This window comes from Haemorhous mexicanus, chromosome 2, assembly GCF_027477595.1.
Source record: "Haemorhous mexicanus isolate bHaeMex1 chromosome 2, bHaeMex1.pri, whole genome shotgun sequence".
In the NCBI taxonomy this organism is placed as follows: domain Eukaryota; kingdom Metazoa; phylum Chordata; class Aves; order Passeriformes; family Fringillidae; genus Haemorhous; species Haemorhous mexicanus.
In genome coordinates, this window is record NC_082342.1 from 53340076 (window position 1) to 53362546 (window position 22471).

The 22471-nt window shown below is 40.4% G+C and overlaps 1 protein-coding gene across 5 annotated transcripts in view; it reads right to left on the reverse strand.

Moving 5' to 3' along the window:
* Nucleotides 1-22471, reverse strand: part of STARD13 (StAR related lipid transfer domain containing 13) — a 288208-nt gene that overhangs the window by 96910 nt on the left and 168827 nt on the right. The window contains exon 1 of one of the 5 annotated variants that reach the window (XM_059838855.1): nucleotides 16454-16754. The exons of the other annotated variants lie outside the window; for them this stretch is intronic. Coding sequence (XP_059694838.1) covers nucleotides 16454-16622 — 169 coding nt within the window. The 5' untranslated portion in view covers nucleotides 16623-16754. Of the gene's footprint in view, nucleotides 1-16453; nucleotides 16755-22471 lie in introns of those variants that run through there. 5 annotated transcript variants of the gene reach the window in all.

A 22471-nucleotide genomic window follows, 5' to 3' on the forward strand; every position in this document is an offset into this window, starting at 1 on the left:
AGCAAATAGAGCAGAAAAATCGGACTAGTAGATGATAAGCAATTAAATCAAGAGCTTAGACCTGTTCTGAACCTCTGAATTTCCCAAAGATGCTCAAAGAGCACTCTGATATTACTGGCACATTGCAGCCTCCTACCTGCTGATTCACATGAGGTCCCAATATTTCTCTTTATGAATAATGCCAGAAGAATCTGGCTTTTCTCTTCCTAAGCACTGTGTGCTTTGCTTGTGCTGATCTCTCTTGAAATGTCAACTTTACATTTCCAATATCCACAAAGAAATTCTTAATAAAAAGATATGATCTGCATTTCAGAATGAGACCTTCAAATCCTTTAGCCCTGCCAGTTTCTAGGGAACTTCTGTTAAGAATAAAACACCCTGTTTAATAACTGCTTTCCAATAGTAATCAAGAGAGTTGCAAACATCAGTGGACAACTGATAACAAAGGCAGTACAATCCAGGCAAGGGAAAAAGGCCTTTTGTCCAGGTTTCTTGTAAACAAATGTGAACAACAATTTAAAATATGTTCTGTGCATAACCTTGCCATATTTTAATTAGATTTCCAACTAAGATACTCTGAATTGTCTATTTAATATCATTCTGCTGAGTTATGACATAAGGACACATTAGAAATGTGCAAACAAATTCAATGCACCCAGCTGCTTTTTTGCCTTTTTCTGCATTGCTTGTGCAGCTACAGTCTTTGCTTTTAATTCAGTAACACTGCTGATTGACATTAAACAGAGCTGTCCCATTGCTCACTATGCATTCTTACCACCAACCTCGTAATAAAACCATACAAGCACAGTCTTTTGGGCCAATGATCTGAACAAGTCATCCTGTAGTCACGCTTTTACCAGCCTCAATCCTAAGGAGGGAAGTGGCAAGGACCAAACCAGCCCTTTTGACAAGAACGCATTTCAGCTGGATTACATGTCCACTGACACTGCCCAGAGCTGGGGCTGAGCAGTGAGCTGCTCACTTCTCCCTTCTCCAGACCAACACAGGTTACAGCCAACACTGCAGAAACAAGCCCCAGGCCTTGCCCCACTCACTCTGAGACTCCAACCCATACTGCTGCCAGCACAAGAAATTTCATTCAGGTCTTCCTTCAATGGAGATCATTTAGGTGAGAGTTTCAGTTCAGTTACAAGAGATGTTATGTGGTGTAGTTTTTATATAAGGTCAAGGATTTCCCCCAGGGTGGTCCATGCCAGCTACTGGCCCCGACTGATACCTTCTCTCTGATGTGCAGAGATGTTATGCATCTCATTGGTGCCACATCTGTCATCTTGCTACTGCCATGCCTGTACCCTTGCCAATTCCTTTGGAAAGAGCTGTAGGTGAGAGGCCCCATGAAATAAATTTTAGTATTTATCAGTATTCTAGTATTTTAGTGTCAGTATGCCTTTTGTGGGTCTTTCTATTCTGGCAAGGCAGTGTGATCTAGTGTACTTGAACACAGTGTTGGAGACTCTGGAACTGTAACTCTGTTTTCACTGCTCTGCTGCCACCTGTACTCCATCAAAATCTCTGAGCTTTGCTGTGTCCATCTTCTGATCTTCAAATTGCAGTAGCAGCTACAGATTCCAATTTACAGAGATGCTACCAGAGTTTTCTAAGGCTGCTGAACACCTGTCACTTCTGCTTACCTCAAATGTTTCAAATGCTCTGAGGAGGAGGGTCAGGGACATTTAAAAAAAAAAAAGCATCTTTAAGGTCATGCTTTACTTCAAAAGCACCATTTATAAAAATTGGTAAACCTAATTATTTCTGCTAGCCAGTGGGAACTTGTTACAGTTTTTGATTGGTACAAAACATACCAGTTAAGAAGAGACTAGTAAAGTTTTCTAGGTTTTCCAGATACAGAATCACAGTGGACTCCTGATAATCTAAAGTCCTTCAGGCTTCTTAAGGTCAAAATATTTTAAAGCCAATACTTCAGAGGTGCACTTTTTTTTTTTTTTTTAATGAGTGATTTACTTTATTATTAAAGACAATAAAACTACTTATCTGGCTAAGCTAATTCCTACAGTAAAGTTACTCTGATCATATAAAGATATCTGTGATGGTCTTTGGCCTTTTAAATGTTTCCCAGAAAGAGTAAGCAATTTTTTTAATACATTTGTTTTCTGGGATATTTTTTTCTTCCTCTACTGATAGGACTTAGGACGGAGGATATGAAAAAAAGTAGATAACAATAACTAGATGCCTATTTTTAGTTCCAAACTCTTCTGTCTTCATAGGACTAAAACCCTGTGTACATGCATTTTTCTTACATGTACATCCCTGCAGCAGACCTGCATTTACTTGCCCTCCTTTACCTGAGTCATATTTGTAATCCTGAATAGATAATGGCAGTTTAAATACAGCTATCCGTTGCCTGGGGCAAGACTAAGACTCAGAAGCCAGGGTGAAAAACAACTTCTAGTTCAGCATCCCTGGATATTTTTTGTGGCCTCCTCTATCTCCTGCATTAGTGACAACAGTGACCTACCTACCTTGTCTGTCTCTAACCCCTCATTTGCTTTATATTTGATCTCCATTATGGCTTGTTCAGTTGCTCTGCAGATGTGGCCTCACCTAATGCTGTACATTGGAAATAAAGATACTGGGAAGGGTGGAGCAGACCTGCTGCTCCCCACTTATCTTACCCTGTATCTCTTTGCTCCAAATTTTCTTAGATTAATCTGCAGCTCCTCAGGCTGGGATAAAACAACTTAATTCAAATGGCATCAACTCATTGGACTTGATTGACTACACGCTAACAGCTCACCAAGACAAATCACAAATAAACAAAGCTACAAAGTCAGTTTTCTCTGCTTTCATTCTATTTTCTTTTTAAAGACTGCAGAACCACAGGTTAGTTTCATTCAATGAATTATGGATCCTATACCATGTATACTACAGAATTGGAAGGTCTGAGACTGACTTTGCAGCATAGTGCTTATGGCACAGATCAATGAAATTGGGGGTCCTGGTTCAATTATCTGTGTTGATGTATAGTTATTAATTTATATAAGATTGAAGCTGGCAGAAGTTACAAGTGAGAAAGGTTTACTGTTGCTTATGCCATAGGGCAAGATTTTGAACTTGGGTCATTCACATACACACCATAACTCATGGGCTGTTATGGTGTAGTTAAGGACTAGTTAGGGAAGGAGAAAGAACAAGGAGGCTTGCTTTAACTTGATCTCCCACCACATCCTTACAGCTAAACCAGGTAAGTGAACCGTAGATTACATGGATGACAAATGGTGAGACAGATGACTGGATCACTGGTCTTACAGCTTGAACTCAGCAATACAAAGTCCAGCTGGTTGTTGGTTACTATTGGTATCCCTGAGGCAATGATACTGGGCTGATACTGTTTAATGTCTTTAATAACAACCTGGATGATGGAATAAAGTACACTCAGCAAATTTGTGGATGATACCAAACTATGGAGGAGTGGTTGAGATGCTGGAGAGCTGCTCTTCAAAGTGACCTTGACAGGCTGGACGAATTGGCTGACAGGAACCTCATACATTCCACATAAATCCTGCAGCTGGGATGGAATAATCCTCTGCAACCAGACAGACTGGGGCTAACTGGACAAAAACAGCCCTCACAGAAAAGCCCTTAAGGTTTCTGTTGGCAACAAATTGAACATAAATTTGCCCTTTTGGCCAATGATAACACCCTCATACTAGGTTAGTGCATTAGGAAGAATGTAGCCAGCAGATCAAGGTACATGATTGCTTTTTTGTTACCTACACTTGTGAAACTACAGGCTACTCTGTTCATTTTAGGGTTCCCCAGCACAAGGATATCATGGGCATATCACACCAAGCCCTGCAGAGGGCTGAAGCACTTGACATAGAAAGAAAGATCAGCAGACCTGGGTTTGTTAACCTTAAGGAGAAAAGGCTAGGAGAGCTAATTAATGGTTTCATCTACTTAACAGGAAAGTGAAGCCAGGGTCTTTTTAGAGGGACACAATTGTAGGATAAAAGGCAACCAGAAACAAGGTTGCCGAATTTTAAATCCAGTTAGACATAAAAGAAAAGAAAATTCCCCATGAAGGTGGTCAAATAACATCACAAGTTGCTCAGAGCACGTGTGGAAGTTGCATATCAGTCCTTGGAGAACTCAGAATTAAACCTGACAAGGTCCCAGGCAACCTGATCGAGCTGTCACTGCTCTGAGCAGGAGTTGGACTGGATGATCTCCCAATGTCTCTTCCAACCTAAATTATTCTGTGATTCTGTAAAGTTCTCAGTCTTGTTGCTGGGGCAGTTCTTGAACATTGAAGTTTTGGAGGGTTTTAGGATGTTTCAGTGAAGCAGACACATCAAACATGAAATCAGTTTCTGAACGTGAGACTACAACCAGGATTATTTCTTGCACTTAGTGGTGCTACTGTGATGCTCCTGCATGTATTATTTTTATGCAAACTAGAGATATTTTGTTTCAGCACAATGTCTTTCTCTGCTGGGGATCTGAATTCTGGGTCTCTACGGAATATCGTGCCCTATCAGCTGGTGTGAAGTCATTGTGTATCCACATGGACACAGCCTGAGTGAATGTCACCTCAGTCCTACTTAAAACTAGAACCTGAACTGTATTTCAGTAGATTGCAATTTGATTAAAAACAGACTGGGTGAAAACTCAAGTCCAAAAGTCAATAGTCATTTCAGTGAAATAGAACTATGTGGAGTCTCATGCATATTTTTAATCCATATTAAAGGACTTCTTAAAATGTCAAGAGTCCAGTCTGCTGAATGTAACATTTCCCTCCAGGTTAAGCCTCAGAATGGAAACCATCAAATCTCTGTCAATCTCTCATGTGAGCAAGAAATGGTCTAAAATTGCCTTGATGCCAACAACACATTTTACAGATTGCCTGATATCTTTTGTACTTTTTTAGTGAAAAATTAAAATAGATGACAGAGAATACAAGGTAATGGAAAACTGAACTAATCACAAAATTTCCATTTTAGAGATGATGCAGGCTCAAGATACATTGAAAAAAATTACCATACCTATGTCTCTTTCTAAACATTTCTGAAGCATAAATGTTGCACCGATTTATTGGTGTCTCAGACCAAAGAGTACACTAGTGCCATTAAAAAAAAAAATTCTGCTAAATAATGCAGTAAACAGGATTGCAGCATCTGATTTGACAACTGCCACTGCCATAAAGATATAAAGATCTCCACTTCTGCTAACGAAAAGATGACACGTAAAGATTTTTGCTGAAATCAGCAAATTGATTTGTAACTTTTTCATTGCTATAAAGTTGCAGTAATTGTTACTCAAAGGCGGAAGTAAAATTTTACACAAATGCTAAAACCATGACAACAGGGAGTCCGATTATTTTTAGTGGATTGTTAAAAATGCACCACAGTTCAATGTTTTAAAATCCTGGTACAAAGCTATTTGCACCTCTTAAATATTAATCCTGGTTTTAAATAATTTTCTTTTAGCTTAAACAAAGAAGCAAACCTAAATTCACTATGAATTACATCAGTAGTTAAATATCTAACAAGAAATTAACATCACTATAAATCTATTTTACATTTTACAATGATTATTTAGGACAGCTGAGCCTCATATATGCAGAAAGAGTGTGTCAGCATACAACAGCTGCTGATAAAAACCAGCATGTGTTGGCGGGAGCTTTTTGTTTTCTGAAGATAATTAAAACTTGCTATAGTTTTCCAGCTGCTACAGAGTCAATAAGGAATACTTTAAAAAAATGAGTGGCACTTTTTTGATTCGCTTTAAATGGATTGTGGCTATGTCTGTTAAATATTCACTTAAGACAATTATTCTACAGTTTTGGGTTTTCCTAAGTTTTCTAAAAAGCAAGCTATAGTTTCAACCATAAAATTTTCAACTGTCAGCTTCAGGTGCTCAGGAGGAAGAAAGCATTCTGGTAACAGAAATGTTTTGCTGAACAAGAAAAGCTACTCACTCAACTACTTGTGTCCTTATCCTTAAAATTCTGTGTACTATATGTATTCAGATTGCTTTTTAAAAGCTCTCTCTATTGGTCTCAGCATTTTTTTGGAAAGCTTTCTGTTCTTAGAAACATTCACAGGCACCATGGAGCTGTAAAAAGCCTTGTCAGTGTGGGAGTCAGAGGCTCTGCAGAGCAACCATAAAAATGCCAACAGCTTTATACAGATCCTCACTGAAGACTCAAGATGGGGGAATTTCCAGGACTTTAGACCACAGTTTTCACATAATATCATACCTGGTGGCAGGTGAAAACTGTCTTCCTGCTTGTACAACAACTTTTAGGTCCCATGCCCAACAAGAGTCCAATGGCAATACCGCAACTTTCGTAACCAAAGTCTTCCACAGAAATGGTCCAAAAGAAAATTTTCTAGAACAATGCAACTTCAAAGGTCTGAGACACTTCTGAGTAACATATAATTTATTTAGCTGAGTAACCTAAATGACCTCTCCTTGCAGTTCTCATTGCTGGTGGCTTTCCATGAGCATCTGGAAACTGGTGAAAGCTGGTTTGCACTCTCTGACTAAAAAGATAAACCAAACAACGGAAAAGGAACTAAATTTCCCTCAGTGATAGTCCAGTTCTCTCACACATCTTGACAAGCTGTGGACGTCAGAGGTCAGATTACAGTGCTGAAATATGTATGGATCATCTGCTTTGTCAGCCTTAAAATAGACTTTCAGTACTCAACATTAGAGAAAATAAGTATTACTGAAACAAAATGTAATTCAATTTTTTCTTTAGCAATTGTGATTATTTCCTTTTAAACTTCAGAGCCCAGAACTAATGAATTGATCTTCAGATAAGAGGCCACTCGAAATAATAAGACTTTCAGCAAATAACACTGCCATTATGCGCCAGGGAGCTGAAACGCTTATTATGCAGTTCAGTGAAAATTCAAAAGACACAAAGAATTTGATATGACTGGCAGCAGCACTGTCTAAAAATAGCTCTGCATAAAAGAGAATTAAAATGTCACCGGAAATCTCCTCCTTCCTTCAGAAGCTGCTGGTAAACAGAACTTTCTTAGTCTGAACTGATAATTGCTCCATGTGCGAGTGCAAGGGCACCCCTTTGCCTCTTGCTGGCACCCATGGCCCTTCAAGGAGGATGTCAGGGCTGTGAGCTGCTGGGGAGGGATGGCCCAGGGGTGAACTGCAGCCACGCATCTCCCCAGGTAGCACCACTGATGCCATGTCTGATCAGCCATCACCACGATGAAGACAGCTCCAGCTTTCAGCATGAAGCACTGAATGAAGATAGAGCAATCCTGGCCATGAATCAGTGCCTGTATTATTTGATCCAGGCTACAGCACTCAGGCAGTAGTATGAAATGCAGCTTTTGCTGCCATGGCTCAGGTTTTGGCAAGGGTTTTTAGTTTTAATGCAGAATCAGCAGTTCGAATGATAAAGTTTTGGGAAAAGTATTCTGATATCTCAGTCTGTTGATTTGGAAGGAACTTTTAAGACAGATATTGCTGAATTTAAGAGACAAGAAACTCCTCTTAACTCTGGATAAGACCTAGGCAGACTGCCACACTTTTAACGAAGTGAAGCTGACAGGATGGCAGTTTTAAAAAGTCCTCAGAAATACATATAAATATAGCTATAAAAATGAAAAGAAAAAGAAGAAAAAAGTAAAGCCAAGGACTTACTGCCTCACCCTCTGTGCCAAGCACTAACTTTTGGATTTTACATTATCCCCTTCAGATAAATGTTTGCAGGAAGAGAAAGCCATTACCTCTGAAGTTACAAAATGATTAGATATTCAGCTGCCGCCATTAGATGCAATTAAAGACACAAAACTTAGATTCATCCTGCAGAACATTAAAGTTTGCCAAATATATCATGAAAAAGCCACATTGTGTGGCTCTGAGAGTCTTGTCCTGTTCAGACTCCCACTCCCATATCAGCTGGGGACTAGGGAAAATGAAACATTCTGTGCTTCCTGAAGCTGAAACGATGGAAAAGGACTGTGCCTTTAACACGAGTGAAAGATGGCACCCTTGTGCCATCTGAGTGTTGACAGAGATATTGCTTCCTCCTCAAATCTAGAGTCACCTTATGTCTTTGGTCCCTTTTCAAATCCTGGGTGTTTTGGAAGGACACTTGATGATACTGCAGTTATTGGGATCAGCAATATGATCTAATAATTTTGAATTGTTTTTGCAAGTTCTGACCTTACACAGATTTGGGACACTGATTTCCAAAGGAGAAGGATGGGGTTGTGGTTAGCTAATATGAAATGTCTGTTTCACACTATGATATAATAAAAATTACTTAAGTACTTGGCGTTTTAAAAGAATTTATTTCTGCATTTTTGCAGGAATGAAAAGGCATTCCATGGCAGGATACATTTACTTTTGCATTTTGTCATCAGCAACTTCAAGCATTAAAAATTGTATTACCTCTTTTGGGGGATAATACTACAGAAACTTTAATACTGGATCTTTAGACCTTGTGAGCAAGGTTTTTCCTCATTTTGCACCTTCTGTGGCAGCAGCAAGAAGGGTTACAATTACACTGCTAAATGTAACAGATTGATTCTTGTTTTTTGGTCAAGTGGCATCACTCACCTCATGTCCTCACTACCTATGACTAGTCCTCTCTGAGGCTTAGTCTGAGCTGAGCCAGCTGGAGAACCCCAAAACAGAGCCAGAGAATCTGCTCAGCAGCCCAGAGGATACTTCAAGCTCACCTCCCATCTCTTTTATTTAACAGCACAGATATGCCCACTCAGACTCAGAGGGACATTTTAGTGCTGCACCAACACAGGAAGGTGATGTGTTAACACCTAATATCTGCAAGCAGGAGTTTCTGGATAATAATGTGGATAAATGGACATTGAAGTAATTGGCCCAAAGGATAGATGCAATGAGGAAGGGGGAAGTGTTGTCAGAGATCTAGGGAAAAACCACATGGTTCAGCATGTACTGAGGGGTTTGGAGAAGCAATAGTTCTTTGCAGAGAAGTGTAACACAGGAGTAAAAGCTGTACCACCATCCTCATTTCCCAACCCATTCAGCAGGAAAAAGCTGTGCTGCCTTTTCTTAAAGCTGAGGGTGCTGTATTTTCCTGTAAATGATTGCAGGAAGGAAGCTGAGAAATCTCCCAGAAAATGGCAGGTCTGGTGGTTGCTGGATGCCAGTGGGTGTGTGTTTGTGACTGAAGAGGATAAAAGCCAGAATTAAATTAGAGATTTCGATTTGAACTTACTGCTTTTATCCATATTCCTCAACCATTCAAGTGGTGAAGGACTAGAAACAAGCACGGCAAAATCAATCAATAAAATAAACAAACCATGAAAGACACTAGTGACACATTAAGGGGGAAAAAATCAGATATCCTCTAGGCCATTAGGACTAAAGAAGAGAGATGACAATAAATAGAGATTTTGGTTCCAAATCCTGAAAACTTTGCTCACACAAACAGACCTTCCTCCAACCACAATCCAATTAAAAGAGAGCACAACTATTGCCAAAGGCCTGTAACATCTAGCTCATTAAAACAGTACCAGTTGACATTATTAGGATGTATTTTTTTGCTCCTTTACCACAGGGGAAGGTTCATCTGAGTAAGTAGCAGGGCTGAGTCCTTCTTTGGCAAAGGGCTTTGACTGGAAAGCAAAATGTCTGGTATGTTCCAGGCAGGCAGTTTCCATGCCTGGCAGATGGTATTTACTTAAGATGTACTGCACAGCCCATTATTTTAAACCAAGTTACTTTGTCAAGTTTACCTAACTTATCACAAGGATTGTTCATCTCTGTGTCTGTATTAGTCAAAATCCCATGTGTTTTGAGCTGCTATGGAGTGATTGTTTTCTCCCCGTAGAATTAAACTCGGTCCTGTAACAAATGAGAGGCGAAAACCCACAAGATGTTTTCAAACTGAGTCACACACATCCTTTTCAGCCAAGCCATAATACTCTCAAGCCCTCTGAATCATACTGTCCACTCTTCAACAGCTTCTAAACAGTCCAGCTCAAGGTGCTCGAGCCCTCCTTTCTCCCACCATATTATGGTGTTCTTCTCTGACCTATTAAACTGGACCTGAAAGGGGAAACTCCTGAGGTTTTTAAGCAAAAAGTGTACCACCACAAGGCACAAAGATGAGGGGTTTCTCACTTGCTCACATTTGTATATCTATAAAATGAGTATAAACAAGAAATGACACAACTCGTATATACTGGATCAAACTCACAGGACATGTAATTCATCATTTTACCCTCAAAAGCAGCTATTAAAAGGTGTAACAAACTCAACTGCAGACAATTGTTTCATAACCTAGTAACAAGGGTCCTGTTCGCTCAGTCCCTTAGGCACTAGTCCAAATATACGTGATGCCCTACATGAAACAGCTCATATATTTGTTTAAGTGCAATTAAACATCTGAGAATATCATATGATAGGAGTAAGATTAAAAAAATGAGTGAGGCTAAGATGCTATCACTGACTACACAGCTTGCACAGGAATAAAAATTAAAAGCACATAACTATCTACTGCCAAGAAATAATAGTATCTGTTTGAAACCTAAAACTGCAGATTTTTTTAAATTAACAATTACAGTGCTCATGGTACAAATATTGCACTTTATTTTCAGAGATTTCTGTATAAATATGGATATAAGAAACTGAGTAACAAAAATGCTATATATATATTCTCCTAATTAATCAACTATTGTGAATCATTTCCATTTTACTTCTGTTACATAGCATTTTATATGCCACAGTGACTTATCACTCCTTCTAAATTTAAACTAATTCCCCTTCTGATTATTATTACTCTAGTGATTAATTTATGGAGCATAAATCTTGCATTTATTGGCTTAAATGTCTTTTAATATTACTGTCTTTACTTATACAACGCGGTTAATATGAAATTCAGTCTCCTCTATGATCAATGCAGAAGATATATAGCACAACTACAGCTGTTCATTTCACAATTTCAAAATAAGAAAGCCTCAAGTTAAGATTTCACCTTGGCTGAAATCCTGCTTTCAGTGAAATTGAGAGTAAAAGTCTCCTAACTTATAAGAAGAGCCAAGATTTACTTTTTGGTGTCCAACCTGCATGCATCAGCTGAAGTGCCTTTGACATTTCGTGGCTGTGAAGCTTTAAGACCAGAAATAGCCACTATTATTGAATCCAATCTTCAGCACCATACAGGCCACTCCTAGTTACATATTTGAACTTTTTTTGCCAGATAGTGGCTCCATTGAAGGTTTCTCCCTTTTAAATGTCCTGTTGTTTATGAAGAACAACTTTTTAAGACTTTAATTAGCTGGACTGCACTCTTATATACCAATATTGTTTTTAATATAAACACATCTCAGGGCACTTTGAGCTTATAAATACCTCTAAGGATGCTCACATTTTTTGTGTTAAAGTTTCCCACAAATACTTCAACCACTTCAGAGGACAAGTACATATTAAAAGTATTTTTAAAAATCCTATTATTTAATTGAAGACCTCTAGTTTCCTCAAATCTAGGTCTAAGGACTTGAGGAAAGAGTGTGTAAGGAAGAAAAGATGATGAAGAAGTTTCAGGTGAGATAGCATCTCAGTTTCTAAGGGACCTTAAAAAGTGTATGAACAACCAACCCAAAGATCCCTCTGCTGTGAGCACACACCTGCCCCACACATATCTAATGGTGGAAGGGGGTGGACCATATGCCAGCTGAGGTCTGCAAAGCAGCTCTGCAGCAAAGGATGTTCCCCCGGTGCCCTGGGCAATCCCAGCCCCAGTTCTGTCCCCTCCTGTGTGCCTGGGCTGGAGCATAGACAGAAGCACCACAAGAGGAGGCACTGGGGGCTGAAAAGCGGCTACAAGGTGTAGTTGCCCTGACTTCCCAGCTTACAGGCTCAAGAGACAGTAGACCTCCAGCACTGGTCAGAGATTACCTTAGTGAGGGTGTTTCTATCATTACCACCAAGGCTGAATCTTGTTGGTTAATCTTTCACTTTCCTGTGTTCAGTTAGTGAGGTTTAACCATGCGCAGGTAAAGTAGCCAGCATCCAGAACATGAGAAAGGCTATGGTTCAGGTTGCCTGACAACTGTATTTTTTCCTCTTTGTATGTCTGACCAAACTCACAGTCTTTAATTTTTTAATTGTATCCCATTTCCCATCCTGTAACCCACACCTGTGTGCATAACAGGAATTTTATGTGGGCTTTTTTAATGCAGCCTGTGACTGCAACATTTTCACCTACGTGACTTCCCTCTTCTTATTTTGAATACAAGAGCATATTATCTCTTATGGTACAATAATTGTTGAAATTTAAGCCACTTGAATTGCATAATGTTTTCCAAGTCACTTGTACACCTCTGTAACACTTTCCACAAATTCTACTCATGCTTAGAAAAACAGAAGAATTAAACACCTTGAACTAATTACGAAGGGAAGACTATAAGACAGAAAAGTGCATTTGTTTGCACTTCTAAAACTCACTCACACTAGACAAATCCAGGTGACCAAAGGTAATAGTAGACATACAACATCAAAACTGAAATTGCAACACGTAAGACTGTAAAACATTTGCTGAGTGTTGAATGGAGTGTTTGCCTTGAAAAGTTGAAAGTTTGATTTAATATCGCTCCATCGAACAACTTTCCTCAACTGTTCTTGCCTGTGGACATAAACAGACAAATTACAGGACATTACACACTGCGGGCAGGAATTTACTCACTGAGCATAGGAATTTGTCTTGTTTTCATTTGTTTCTTCATATTATTGTCTTACTGAACAGGCAGGTGAATAATCTAATTTTACTGTAGATAAAAGGGAACATTTCTTTACCAGCCTGTCTATGCTGGGGCAGATGTGGCTTCATTCACCTTGACTTACACTCTACCTGTACTGCACAGTCCAATTTAACATTTTCAGGGTATGGCCTTAATTCTTCATTACTTTTTACCTACAGCTACTTTTTATATTTTCTGTTCTGCACTGAGTTTAGCCATGTACTGTAAAAGAAATAAAAACTTAGTGACTCATGTAATATAAATTCTTGAAAGTCACCACCTTATTTATTTAAAGAAAACATGAGTAATCGTTAATGAATTCTCATACAGTTACTGCATACAGAGTTTGAATAAATGCCTCAGACCAAGCGTGCTACACCCCGTTCCTTTACACTGAGGCATGTGTCCCCTTCAGTGTGGAAATGAATGGCCTTATGGGGAAAAGGGAATCATCAAAAAGATCACATCTTGAAATTACCTGTTTAATACCTAACAGATAATTACCACTCACATTCACAGGCCACCTCATAATTCTGCCTGAAGGAGTTGGTGGTGTACATGAACTAAATACTAAATATTTAGGAGTTTCAAAGTATGATCTGATTGAAATAACAGTCTGGTTCCTGTCATTTCCCTTGTGGTGATTTTCTTTTTAGAAATTATTAAATAGTATAATTCCTCTAATGACTCAGTTTATTTTTAACTAACACCAAAGGAAAATACAAAGGAAATAGTCTTCAGCAAATGTGTTTTTCAGGGAGGAAGAAAAACTGTATTGTGATATGACAGCGTAAATTAGCATAGTTTAGAACAGTACATGCAGCTAATGACTGAAAAGCTAGCAGTATGTGCAACACTTTGTATCACACTGCATTATTGACCAGGAATGGAAGCTTTGACTGCTTTATACATTGTAAATTGGATATGTTGTAATTTTGTAAAACATTCCTTTCACTAAGGAAAAAATTTCCCTGATATAACAATCCTACTTCAGGTGCCTCCATTCTGAAAACCAGCAAGTGAAAAATAACTGGGTAAGCAGCAGAGAGCAGGTATTCAAACAAGCCCCAGGGCAGCTTAGCACTTAAACATGTGGCAGATCTGTTTTCAGCAAAGTAATTAACAAGGCAGGAGTCACCATTCCAACAATCTTAAACTGCAGGCTGGATCTTTTTCCAAACATATGCTACAATTCAAATTATTAGATTGGAGAGGCACTAACCCAAGAATTGGGATAGCTGTGCTCAAATACTTTGTCTTAATGGCCTTAAAATGCATAACTCAAAGATATGCAAATTCAAGCAACTAAATAATGATTTACATGCTTTACTCAACTGAATGACTGAAAGCAAGTTTTGGTTCTCATCTTGCATCTCCTAATCTACTTTTCAATATATTATTGATAAGTTTCTCTGTGGTGCTCTGCTAGTTATGAATCCCGTTTGTTAATGGGGTAAAACTCATTCACCTCTAAAAGCACAGCCTGGTAACTCCACTCATTTTAGAGTACTCTTCCAGTACCCTCTGGGAAAAGGATGGGGACTGATCCAGTACCCTCACACTGCTTGCAGTCTGAACAAAGCAAGCAGAGAGGGTGACATGCTGACCCAGCAAAAGTTGGTTAAAGTATTGTGAAGGATTGATGGATCTAGGTTTTTCATCCAGATTGTAAACTGGAGGTTTCAAACTGAGTCATATTGGCTAGGCTTAGATTTTTTGGTATTGCTAATACAACTATTTGTATCAAAATAATTAGTCATTACTTGGGGCACTGTAGAAAAAATGTGTGCCTTGGTTTTACACTAGATGTGCATCTGTCTACATATGGACTTACAGACAGACATCAGCATCTATCTGTAAGCCCATCATTTCCTTACTGATAATGAACTGACAGTTGACCAACAGTGGATCCGGTCCCCAGCTTACATCAATAAAAGAAACAATGTATTTATTCTTAGTGACCCAAAATACATAAATATTTCATATACTGAACAGTAACATGCATCACATGATCAAGGTACTATACAAATATAATTTCCACAGCTCTGTGCAGAACAGGTTGGAAAGCTGTGAAAGAGAAGCAGAGGTCATTCACCACAGACTGACCATCCATGCAACAAGCTGCAGGAAGAAAAGTTACAACTTTGAAATTTCCCACCATGTAGCTTCTCCAAAGTCTCAGCACCACTGGCTCACTTTGGCAGCCTTGGCTGTCCCAGACAGATTACAGGTTACAAGAGAGAATGTTAAACAGCACCATGACAGGTAGAAGAGGTGTGTTAATCCACCACATCCTCAGTTAATGCTGTTTGAACACTAAATTGGTACTAGCACTGCACCCAAAACATTTTCAAATAAACTTGTAGAGAAATAAATTACCCTTTCTTTCCATTCAATCCAGGCCATACACTGGGTACAGAGAATGACATAATATCCTTCCTGAAATCAGAACTGCAGTGAGCACCAGTATCCTTCAAACACGACCAGTTCCTGAGACTGCCTTGCAAACAACTACATTTTCCTAATTGCCACAGAAACTATCTTTTTCATCTTTTTAAACCTAGCCAAAGAATTATGCATTGTTTTCTTTATAAATGCAATAAAATTTCATCACTATATTCTGTACTTCTGCCAGAGTTTGACAGCCACAGATCTAAAGAATCTTACTGGAAAGCAACACACAAAAATAGCCACTCCATTTACCTGCTGCTGGTAAAAGCCTCACACCAACTGCTGTGATATTTGCCAGATATGAAAGTGAATGATGTTATCTCCACGCCTGCCCCTAGTTAGCAGAATCAAACACCTTTTTGCAAGCTGTCCAGAAAGTGGCTTTTATCATCAGGAATTTTTTTTTCAATGTGACATTTTTCTGTATGTAGGACCAAATTCACTTTGGAAACCAGTGCTCTTGAAAACAGGATTCCATACAAAACTATGATCAATACAAAACTATGTATTGATTTGCTTTTTAACCCGGAAAAATCAGTACAGTTGGTTAGGGTTTTTATCTTTGCCATTGTGAAGATGATTTTAAATTGTGTGCACAGGCCAAAGGATTTGTTCTGGGGCCAATCTGCATTTAGCTTTAGTGCCATAGACAGACATTCAGAAAAAACCAAATTGATACATTTGTAATGACTGCTTAGATAACTGCTTAAGCAGCTGTGGAAAGCCAAGTCAGCAATTATTTTTAAGGATATGTGACCTATTTTCTAATGCTCTGACAGTTACACACACTTGTTTCCAAAGAATGTTATCCCAGTTGCCTTCTTCCAGTCACACTGGACTTCTGCTTCTTTTTTAATTGGGTGACCATCTATTCTTCTTTTGTGGGTTACCACGGGCAGGTTTGACCTGCAGCAATCAGAGCAGATGGGCTGGTGCCAGTAACTGCTCAGACAGTCAGACAAGGCGAAGTTCAGCACCTAAGATACCACAGTAGTTTATGATTAAAAGGTAACTTAGTTAGATCTCTAATCATGCATCTAGCATTTTTCTCCTGGTGCTCGGTGCAAGTGTGTATGTGTGGAAACAGAGAGCTATGAATGACTATTTCAAACCCTGTGTCTAGCCAGATTAATTTGGAATAGAGACAGGAAACGAGTCTGAAACATGAGGCATTAAAACCTGCTCTCTTACGAAAGAGCAGACCTGCAGACCCTGCGCCAACGCCGGGCTACGGAGCGCTCCTGCCAGCAACTCACCTTGCTGAATTTTCGTCACCAGCTGGTGACGGGCGAGAATCCTACTGGTCCTGTAGGGAGGGCGCCGGGCGGGCGGATCGCAGCGCCAGAAGAGCTCCTGGCCCTCGGGGGACACCGCGTTCAGGTAGAAACAGGCGGTGCCCGCCGCCCGGGGCACCTGCTTCAACATCGCCGCTGCCCCCGGCCGTCCCGCCGCGCTGCTCCCGATCGGAACCGGGGCAAGGAGAGCAGGGAGGCTCGAAGCCCCAGGGAGCTGCGAGGAGCGAGCGCTTTAAACGCAAAAGGAGTGCCAAGACCTACTACGGCTCGGGATTCCGGCTCTCTCCCACATGATCCGCGCGGGCCAATCGCTCCCAGCGCAGCCGGTGGAAGTGAGCCTGCGGAGCGGGACAGACAGCCGGCTCCAGCCCGGCACCCCAGCCCCGCACAGCTTTTCCCAGCCCCAGCCTGTCCCGGTCCAGCCCCGCACAGCCGGCCCCAGCCCCAGCTTGCCCCGGCAGCTCCCCGGCTGGTCGGAGTTTACTCAAGCACGGAGGGGCTGCACCGGGCCGCTTCAGAAAGCAAAGAAAAAATAATTGAAGACGTTCGAAAATGCGTGTTTTAGAGTATTCAGGGCTGCCGGAAACCTTTTTCTCCTTGACGCTGCCCAGCTGTTGACTCATCTCTGGAGATGATGCCCTCGGTTGCTTTTCTAAAAATCATACCCCTGTTTGCCAAGAAAAAAGTCCGTTTACGGAAGGACTGTCTAAATCTCCAAAACCACACGGTACAAGGAGCACTGGAACAAGCAAAGCCCTTGGGATGAAAAAAATTCAACAACACCTAGGAGCAGCCACTCAGCAGTAAACAAAACCCAAGAGTCCCTAACATTAATGCTACCCGGAACTGGTCACAGCCTGGAAGAGGGAAAGGGGATGGAGATGTTCTCTGTTATTCAGGTTCCTTGCCATAACATCTTCTTTTTTGTTCTTATTGTTTTTTTTTCAACAGAAAGAGGGGCACATGTTTTCATTCTTATCCTCACATATCAACCACTGAGTTAGCAGAAGATGCTATTTCTTTAATTAATCATATGGAAACAGAACACTGCTGCTTTTATCAGCAGGAGGGCAGCAAATCTGAGTGAGAATATACTGAAAATGCCCTCCTAGTCAAATAATTTTTCATTATATTTTAAAATACCAATATTTTGTATTAATACAAAATAGTATTAATAGTATTAGTGTGTGCTGATTTTTAAGAATTATGGAAAATGAGCGATTTCTAAGAATCACAGCTCAGAAATGATGCTGCCACCTCCATGCCCCTTCCCATGAGACCAGTGTCAAGCTGGGGTGTGGCAGCTGACAGCACTGTTGGAGTGGCTGCAAGCCCCAGGCAGCAAGGGCTCAACCCCCATCCCAACTCATGGGGGATCTTGAGCTCTCAAAACCGGGACACCCATCTGCAGTGACATTATTGTCTGTGTCCTGTTCCCCAGCCTTAAGGCCAAGAACATCTCACGACATGCCATGGTACAATGGAGCTCTCCTCACACTCCCTGCCTCCCAGATGCTGGCCAGGGCAGGGTCATCAGGTGGCACTGCTTGGGACCTGCCCCTTCACAGAGGACAGGGAAATATAGTCACCTAAACATGAGAGGGGGAAGGACAGCTCTTGTTCACAACTATTCATTAAAATTTTGCTCCATGCAAAACCCTTTAGGACATGGTTTTACTGCAATGCAATCTGTTCTCATTACACCTTATGAATTTTATTCCTCATCAATGTGAGACTTGTGCAGTGCTATAAAATGGAGAAATATAATTCCAGGTACTAGAAATTTAAAATGAATGCTGTAGACTGAAAGCTTTCATTACCTGTTATTACCATTAACAGCACCTGCAAGGTCTGTATGTGCTGCTTTTTGCTCCAGGTATGCCTGCATGGTCTTCTCTGAGGCTCTAAGCAGATAGTTCAAACTCAAGAGCAAAGACAAGGCATCACTACCATCTATACTCCCAAACAGGGCTGGGCACTGGCAGCCAGGCAGTAGGACTGACCAGTCTCCTCTCTGCCCTGCTGTGCAAAGAGGAGAGGCAGGATTGCTTCACAGGTGTGAGCAGAGAGAGCCTGAACAGCAGGGAAGAGATGGCTCCCATTCCTACCCCAGCTTGCCAAGCCAGTGTGTCAGTCACTCTGCTGCCATCTTTTCAGAATAAATATCCCAGAGACTCTCAAACGTCAATGACAGGCACAGTGTTTATCCAAAGAGACATTACCTCCATGCAGTGATATTCAAATTTGATTAATCTACAGTTCTTTGATCTAATTCTATTTTTAAAATGCCATTGCTAATGTATAGCAAGTATTAACATTTAATACTACTCTGCTTAAATATTCAGAAGGATTTCTTTTTCCATTGGAAAATGCATTGACTTTTTCAGCTAATGGGATTCTGCATTCTTCCTCACAATACTTCCAAAGTCTAGAAAGCAATTTAAGAGAAATGTAATGCTACAAAAATCAGTCCAAAGAAACAAAAACCACAGCAAGAGCCTAAGTAAGGTGAATATACTAGTGAACACGTCCACTAAGGGATCAGCAAACCCAGTTATAGGCTTGTAACAGACAGGAGAGTTCCAGCCTCAGTGCCCCTGTGACTGCCCATCCCTTCCCATGTCCCCACCAGAGGGTAAGGCAACAGGGCAGAGCTGCCCTGCCAGCTTCCCAGCAGCTCATCTCAGAGGTCACAAAGGACAGAATAAGAAGCCTCTGTTGCTGAATGATGACTTTCCTCTCAGACACAAGGGTCCAAACACAACTTCAGAGCCAGAGGGTTGCCCCAGGCTCGGTGCTGACGAGTGCTGCCTGTGCTGAGGCTGAATTCTTTGGCTTCAGTCCAGTACTTGCATAGTAGTCAAATAAAACAAGAAACAACAAGAGTTAGCTGGTCTTGTGGTGCGTGTTTGAAAGCTCCTGTGCTTGAAGTTGTGCATGGCGAAAGAAAGAAGTAGCCCTCCTTGCATACTTTTAAAATGACTGTATCCTTGTTTGGTGACTGCCTTGACACTCATTGCTTATTTTCAAAAATGTGTCATTCAGACAAGGAAAATCCTTTGGCCATCAACCTCTCAGACAAGAAGTACTAGAGAAGTCTAAGTTGTTATATAATAGCACTAATTAATATTTCAGTCTCAGTCTACAGACTGTTTCTGGAATAGTTAATAGAGCAACACTGAACTTCATGCTAATGCATCTCATAAAAGCACTTCAAAATAAAAGCTTCCCCATGCATTTTACAAGGAAATGTAAAGGGAGGGAGCTCCAGCATACACCTGAAATTGCTGCCAGTCTTGACAGAAGCACAGCCCATGAGATGACAACCCAACCCCATGCTCCCATGTTGTGACGGATCCATGCAGGAAAGGAGATTTCTTCATAAAACCATGTCTGGAATTAGTGGGGTTTTCTAAAAACAAATCAGAAATGTCCACACTGATATCTATAGTGTAATAACCACGTGTCATATCCAAAGTGACAATCAGTGACTTGATGGATACTGAAATACTATGGAATATCAGGAATCTTTAACTAAAGACTTATTCACATAGCACAGTACTTCTGGTGACTGCATGGACTAAGTATAACCAGCAAAGTCAGCTCAAGGAGTCATACTCCTCTCTGTATGCATTCACAGGCAAAACTGCAACACTTCATTTCTGTTAATGGATTTTTATGTCTCTCTGACACCTTTTCTCCCTGAAATGGCATTTGGTATGAGAAAGGAGTAAACTACTGGCAGTAAAAGTTGCCCCAGGGCTGCGCATGGATACTGCAGTATCTCAAGCAGTCCTGGAGATCTGCTTCCTTTTCACTGCGAGTGGCATGCTGACATCAGCTGGAGAAAACAACACAATGTACTCTAGAAATGCCAAAATATGTTTGATAACAAACTACTTTAACAATCTACTTATGACTGGCTTTTCTGGGCAAGACAACAGTGAGAGTTTCTACAAACCACCTTGGCCTTTGAGTATTACTCCAGGAGGCAGTGCTTCAGTGGGGTAGTTGAGGATAAATTGAGATGAACATCAATTTCCCATTTGCATTACTATAAATAACATAAATATAAATATAAATATAAATATAAAACTATAAATAATATAAATATAAATATAAATATAAATATAAATATAAATATAAATATAAATATAAATATAAATATAAATATAAATATAAAACTGATTTTATAGTCAGGAGTGCTGATTCACATCTTAGAATGCACACCTCCCAGTGAACTGTGAAAAATGTCTGTAATGTTGTACCTGGCATGGAGTTCTCCAGGCTTGGATTGAACCTGCTGTTCTCACACAGTAATCAGCCACTTGATCTTCCCGAAGTGACCCATTTCCCTTTTATTGTTAGTTGCACTTATCTCGTTATTTCACATCTAAAATTTAATGGCAACTTGACAGCCTCTCTTCATTAGAAAGCACTGGTTCTATGAGAACAAAACAGTTTCCTATCCACTAGAGGAGCACATTTGTTATTAACATTAGTGACATGTAGTTAGAAGAAGCAGGAAACTCTTGTTTTCAAGTCACAGAAGAAAAAGACTCAGGCATGTGCTTTCAACTTTCTGATCTCTGGACTCCCTTCTATAATTCTGCAGGTAGAAGAATAGTTCAGTTTGCTGGATTATGGCCTAACTCCAATACCTTATATATGCAATGTGTCCTGGAAACTGAAGTCCTATCCACATATCCCTATCCTACCCACACATTCTATATTTCTTACCTGTCTCTGCCTTTAGAGATGCCTGCACAGCAGCTCATGTAGTAAGTACAGGCAGTTTCTCCTTTCTCAAATTCAAGAAGAGAAAAATTTCCCATGCAGGAAAGCCAAAGCTGAGTTTAAGATGAAGCTGTCACTTCACGTTTTGAATCCTATCTCTGGGACCAGGACTTTTAAAAGCAGAAGTTCATTGCCTGCTGTTTAGGAAAAATGTTTTATGTTGGAACACAGACATTTGTTTGAGAGTTGTTTGCTGGGATTACTACAGGCTGCAAACTCTTTCATTCAGGGCATGAAACAGCAGGGAGTCTAGAGCAGCCAGAAATGCTTCCCTCTGGCTCAGTGGCACTTTGACTTTCTTCCTCAGGCTGTGCTGGGGCACTGAGGCTCTGCAGCTCATCTGGGGCAAAAGGAAAATAGTTTATTTGAGATTTCTGCATCGCCAGGAAGCGAGATGGAGATGGCTAATAGCCGCACGGAATTACAACAGAGGATTGTTTCACTGGAGAGCCCGATACTGATGTGTTCTGGAAAAAAGTCAGCTGCTGTGTCAACTGTCTGATAGTGAGTTTTAAAAATGAACAGTGCTACACAGGGCTTCTTAAGCATGAGAGACAGGCTTACACACACCCTTGAAGATAAACTCCAAACCGGGAGATGAGACTTCTGAACAGTACATCATATCCTTTTCTTTTCTTCCAGTGTCCCCATTCCAGCATCAGAGGACAATCCATTTGCATTTTAAGACCCACGTGTTCAATGAATAGTACTGCTACATAAAATACCTCCTGATTACAAGAACATCGGCAGCCTGGCCACAGCACAGAAGCAGAAGATTAGAAATTATATGCAGGAGTACAACAATAGTACATTTAGGGAACAAAAGGATGGCAGGCAGGTGACTGACCAGCCACCCAGGCAAACTTCTGGAAATAAGGACACATGCAAAAAGCCAAGAAGATGAGTGTCAAGGCAAGAAAGAATGATTCATCTCATCAATTCTCCTGTGGAGGTGCTCAGGATGTTAAATAAGCAGAGTGGATAGTAACTGATTTGCTGAAGACTCCTCCAAGATCTTCTACCAAGCAATTATAAAGAACCTCAGCTATCACAGAAAAAAAGGAAAAGACCACTTGTGGTTTAATGACAGCTTAAAGACAGGAAACAAAAAAGTAATAAATAATCTATGTTCACAATGGGATTAGGTTCCCAGAGGATTCACACAGACATTAGTGTTGGAAT